The 6,101-nt window shown below is 34.1% G+C and overlaps 1 protein-coding gene across 1 annotated transcript; it reads right to left on the bottom strand.

Annotated features, from left to right (window-relative positions):
- Positions 1-1,235: 1,235 nt before the first annotated feature.
- On the bottom strand, positions 1,236-2,884 carry LOC108335259 (F-box/kelch-repeat protein At1g23390). The gene has a single exon (XM_017571238.2). It carries the CDS (start codon positions 2,783-2,785, stop codon positions 1,685-1,687), a length of 1,101 nt encoding a protein of 366 aa, XP_017426727.1. The 5' UTR covers positions 2,786-2,884; the 3' UTR covers positions 1,236-1,684.
- Positions 2,885-6,101: the final 3,217 nt, after the last annotated feature.

Here is a 6,101-nt window from a genome sequence, read left to right as displayed (position 1 = left end):
AACATAATCCAATTTAACTCATAATCAACAAAAACATTAATTTTCAATTTAATCCCATTTGAACAAACTATCATAATACATCTACCGTTTATGAGCAAATGAGTGTAATATTTATTTATTTATACTAAAAAAATTGTTATCAATATTAAATGGTCCAATTGAAATAGGGATAATTAAATTTGAGAAATAAATATTTGACTTGTGGTTGTTGATGATGTGAAATGGAGTTGGAAAGGTCATGTCAAGTTAGATTAACATTATTGAGTTTAAAATGCTTGATTTTATTATTTATTCTATTCTATTTAAAATTTCATAAAAAGATTATTCAATTGGTAAAAAATAGCTTTGGCGAAATTTGGATTTGTTGTTATGTTTGAGTAATGGTATCATTTTATGTTTATTTGATATAAAATATAAGAGTAATAATTTGTGAATGTGCATCGTAAAACAGTCACACACTGAGAGATTTATTTACAAAGATAAAACAGTTAACTTTCATTTTATTTCTTAGAAGCAGTAAGATAGCGATATTATCATTAAAAAAAGATTAAGTGGACTTAAAGTTAATATTTAAGTCCAAATATTATCCATTTGTATTGATCTAAAGATAAAAATTCGTTATCAATAGCAATCTAAAATAAGAGAGTTGAAGAAACATTAATTTTGAAAAAAAATATTTTATTGTTTTTCTAAATGTGGATACGAATGGATTTAAGTTATATATATATATATATATATATATATATATATATATATATATATATATATATATATATATATATATATATATATATATATATATATATATATATATATATATATATATATATCTGTCTTTAAATGCTAAATGTGGTATGTGGACATTAATTCATGCATCCTTATATGTGTTGAGTGTAGGACCGCAATAAACAATGATGCAGGTGATAGCATAAGCATAAAAAGTAATCAAGAGACTTATTATATTGTTTATAAAATGTGTAAATTCTGTAAATATTTTTTATGAATTATAATTTCAATGTTTTATAATTATACCGATTTGAATTGATAGTTAAAATATTGAAATATTGGGATTACTAAGATTATAGAAAATTTAAAAATGATTCATTAAAATATATCGTTTCTTTTTCAACAGATTAATCATTGAAATGACTAAAAGCAGTTACAGAAGCACGCATGATAATAATAAAGCAGTACAGAAAATATGAAGAAAGTAGAAACTTGAGAAATAAAAAACGTAGAAAACACATTCTCTTATTATGAAGAAACCTGAAAGAGCTTTTCTTCAACTCATTCCTTAACCACTAAAGTCGAAACTCTAGTGGTTGGAGAAGAATCGAGGGAACAATGCAAAAAAAAAAGAATTAAAGGAAAATCTCTCATTGTAGGGAGGGAAAAATAACTTACAATAGAGATAAGACCTCCCACAAAGTACAAACAGACATCATAATTACACTTTCATCATTCTTATCCATTTCCACTATGGTTTTTCAGATATCTCACTCAGATTCAGCTTTATCATTTTCTTATACCTTTTTTGCCACTGAAAAGCTAATAAAAATTGACAGACTTGTCTGCCAACAAAAAAAACGAAAATGACATTCCAGTTCCAAAATCCCAATACCTTAATCTTTTTCTTAAAACAAAATACCACAACTTAATATAGTAACAAAGTTTTTCAACCTATTCACATGTGTTTCAAGCAAAATGTCCGTGTCCCTGACATCACCGCACGCTGCAGATCCTGCATGCAAACATCGCCGCCGCAAACCACCATTCTCGCGCCGTGGTTCACGGCAACATTCCGTACACTTCTCCACTCGCACCCAACACCGTTCACTACCTCACACACCACCAATTCCTCCTTAACGGAAGTGTTCCTTACGTAAACAAAGTCCCCAATCCACGTCACCTCCATCGAACCTAACTCTGAACCACCCATCACCTTCCAAACCATCTCTTTTGGCATCTCACCCACTTCCACCATCCCGGACCCTAATCCCCCCCTAACCTCCCACAGCTTCACGCTTCTCACGTTCCCAAATCCCCCCACCAAGCCCGCCACCATCAATCGCTCCCCTATTTTTCCGGTGACGCAGTGAAAAACACTCTCATCAGGTCTCAAATCAAACGGCCCCTCCCATTTTTTCGTCACAGTGTCGAACGAGTACGTCACGCCGGAGTGTTTCTCCGTCAAGTGCATAACCTCTCCGGTGATGGCTACCGAAAGCCACGACGATGCCGTGGAATCCTTCAGCAGCGCCGGCATGGATGGGCACGTCTCCCAGGCGCGGCTCTCCACGTCGTACATCTCCACCGCGAGCGGATCGTCCTCGAACTCGCACGCGCCGCCGGCCACCACCACGCGCGAGCCCACACGAGCCACGATGGGGTCAGTGCGCCACACTCGCGGTGATGGCGCGTGGTGCCAATGGAGGTGCAGCGCGTCGAGGGAGAAGGCGAACTCGGCGGGGGTGAGCGTGTAGAGTAACGAGGAGTGAGAGGAGCGCACCGGGGAGGAGTGAGGACACGTGTGGTTTTTTATCTCGAGCCACACGTGGGAGCGAGGGTCGTAACCGTGCAGCTTTGTCACGTGCGCGTCGCGTGGGCTCTGGGTGAGGACGATGAGCCATGGCTTAATGGGGCGGAGATGTGCGAGAGAGGAGGAAACCGCACGCTTCCATGAGTTTGACACGTGACAGGCTGGGACAAGGTCGATGAGTGGCACGTGGGATAATATTGCCTCTAGGATATCACCGTGGATGGGTACTTCTTCTGCAGCTGCCATTACTAATTAGCACAGAAAATAATTTTAAGGCGTGTTTGTCTGTTAGTTTATGTGTTTCTCTGCATTTCAGTTTTTTCTCTGTGAGGGAGAAATGGCTATGGAGGAGTTTATATAGTGATTGGAAAAAGATAATGGAATACTAAAATTCTGAGTATCCAATGGCGGTGTGCCACCTCATTAGATTGTCAGATTGTGTATTGGTGAACAATAATGACGTCTGTCACATACTAAGAGCCAAAAATGGAAAATAATTAAACTTAAAGGGATAAAATTGGATAAATGATTTAATATAAATGGTTCAAATTTTTAAAATAGGCAAATCATACACATTTATAAAATAACAAAAAAAATTATATATATACTTCATTTTCTTTATTCTCTTACAATGAAATAATAAACTCTGTCTATAATTTTTAATCATAATTAGCACGAATTAAATATTTACGGATATAATGACTATATGTACCATAAAATAAATGTTATTTACTGTAATAACCTTGATATAATAACTTTTCTCTTTTACGTAATATATTATTTTCATTTATTGTAAACTCAAATATTGATTTGATGTCACTTATTTGAGATAAATTAGGAATGGAATAATTAATATTCTCTTAGATATTGAAAAGATTAATGAACTTAACATATAAACAAAAAGTAAACTAGCAAATATAATCATGATAGTCTAAACTTAAATATAAAAAATAAGTTTAATTAAGTTTTAAGTCTTATATAATTTTAAGAATTTTTAATTAAAATTTTATTAAATATTTAAGTTCTATTGAATATTTAATAAATTTATACTTTTTTTGTATTTAACTTTTGTGTTAAATTAAAAATTATAAATATGAAATTAGAAATTATTAAATTAAAAATTTTAAATTTTAAAATAATAAAATGACTTATGACAACAATTTAATAAAAGGATTTAATTAAAAAATATAAATTTATTAAATATTTAATAAATTGTAAAACTTCATTAAAATCTGAATTGAAATTTTTTAAATTTATTAAAAACTTAAAGGTTTAATACATATTTGATCCCTCAGTTTGTAGGGTATGTTCAAAGTTGTCATCTTTTTTCCAAAAGTTCACTAACATTCTATATTTTGCAAAAACGGTGCACGTTAGTCCTTTTTGCTTACGGTGGTAGAGCTGTCTCCCTAACACTAACTTGTATAATTTTTGGTTAACGTGTTAAATTCAATTGCTGATTCATCCTGTTAGCAAAGTGATTCGTGGTTGTTGTTTCCAAATTTAAAAGCAAAGGTTAGGGTTGTTGGTGATTCGTGTTACAATTGTTCCCAAATTTAAAAGCAAAGAGTTAGGGTTAGGAATGACTTCTTCACAAAGTTGTTCTTCTTGTTCGAAGACAACGGGTAAAGGATTTTCGCATTCCTCACACGGTGTTGTTTCGAGGGGAGTTGGGATAACCCCTATTTGCCATTGTGGTGATATTGCTGTAACGAAAGTTGCCAGAACTGCAAGGAATGCTAGGAGACAATTTTGAGATGTCGTCATTACAAGGTTTTTTTGAATACTCTAGTCTCTTTTATGTGTATTGGATTTTATGTGTTCATACATTTTTGTGTTTTTGCTGAATATTATGGTGGATTTTCAACTGGGATGTCATGTAATTTTTTCAAGTGGTGTTTTGAAGACAATACTGATTATAGAGAAGGTACAATTGTGAGGCAAAGCAAGAGGATATGTGATCTCGAAAATAATGTGAAAGAGTTGCAGACAAGGACAAAGTTCTTAGTTAGAGTTGTGTTTGTTCTTATTGTGATGAACATTATCACATTGTGGATGTGTTTAGGCTGATGTTAGGTGGGCAATGTGCAATGTATGTTTTGCTGATGTAATGACTTAGGTGTTTAGCTTCATGTTTTGTTCATGTAATATCAGTTGATGTTGTAATATGACTGAACAATCTGGGTTCTTGCAATAAAGTTCGTTTTAGTCCCCCTATAGTTTAAAAATGTTAAATATGGTCTCCCTTTTCCTAAACAATTGTGCAAGGTGCTCCCTAAAAGAATACGGTTGTCATACATATTAAGGATACCTGACAGAACATACTGACAGAAATAATAACATAATATCACTACATCCAAATATCATAACATAATATCACTATAGCTATAATAACATATGTAATTAAAGTGCTTAATAGCACTACAAAATACATAATTAAAGTGCTTAATAAGAGTACAAAATACATAATCAAAGTGCTTAATAAGAGTACAAAATACATAATTAAAATGCTTAATGAGAGTACAAAATAGATCCAAATACATCCAAATTTTGAGTTAAATCTATGGAGTTTTTCTTCTAATATTTAACTTTTTCCTTGCTATCGGTGGAGTTAAATCTGGGATGGAATCTTGAGTTGGTTGTGGTGGGTGAGGAGATTGGGGACTTGGTGGGTGTGATGGTACAAGGGGTTGTGAACTTTGTGACTGTGATGGTTGTGCTGGTTCTGTTGGTTTTATATGGTTGGACGTAAAGGGCAGACTTTTTTGTTGTGCCCTACTTCACGACAGATGCTACATTTCTTTTTGTGCCTACCAACACTCATTCGTGTCCCATCCTTAGTTAGCTCCCATGGCTCTAATCTTCTTTTTTTCTTTGGTCTTCCAGACAACTTCCTCTTAAGTGGTGGCAGTACATCAGGGAAGCTTATTTTTTCCCATAGGAGGTGATCATTCACAGGATTAATGATGGACGCATATGTCTCTTCATATGTGGATTTTCAGAACCAAGTTGGTATAAAATTTTCTGGGTCTACATTTGAATAGTTCATTGTTGCAACTGCATGACAACATGGGATGCCACTGATCATCCACTTCCTGCAGCTACATTCTTGACTATCTAGGTCCATTGTGAAATTGTTCCCAATGACTGAAACATGTCTAACCTCAAACATCCTTCTTACAGACTAGCTGAAAGAAATGAACATAAATAAGGCACATCAACAATTGGATATAAACATAAATAAGGCACAAGAACAATATTACCTTGGGATCCAATATCTTGACAAATTATATTCCTTCATAAGTCTTTTTTTGATCTTTGGGCAGACATCCAAATCCATAAATGCCACCTTCATTCTGTTTGTGGCCCATCTTTTCATCAAATACAGTCTAATATCCTCTAGCGTTGTTGAACGAACCATGCTGTTGAACGAACCACGAATGTAATTACACCAGGAACGCAATTTCACCAGGAATCGAAATCTAGGTTGTTGAACCTGATTGTTGAACCTTAAATCGGCCCCAATTCGCGAGTTGATTTTACCCCAATGTAATTTCACTTC

This window comes from Vigna angularis, chromosome 10 (assembly GCF_016808095.1).
Source record: "Vigna angularis cultivar LongXiaoDou No.4 chromosome 10, ASM1680809v1, whole genome shotgun sequence".
NCBI lineage: Eukaryota > Viridiplantae > Streptophyta > Magnoliopsida > Fabales > Fabaceae > Vigna > Vigna angularis.
The sequence above is the reverse complement of the archived record's forward strand: the minus strand, read 5'-3'. Positions and strand labels throughout refer to the sequence as shown.

Coding starts and splice junctions, on each gene's coding strand:
- LOC108335259 (XM_017571238.2), bottom strand. CDS start 2,785: ATGGCAGCTGCAGAAGAAGTACCCATCCACGGTGATATCCTAGAGGCA.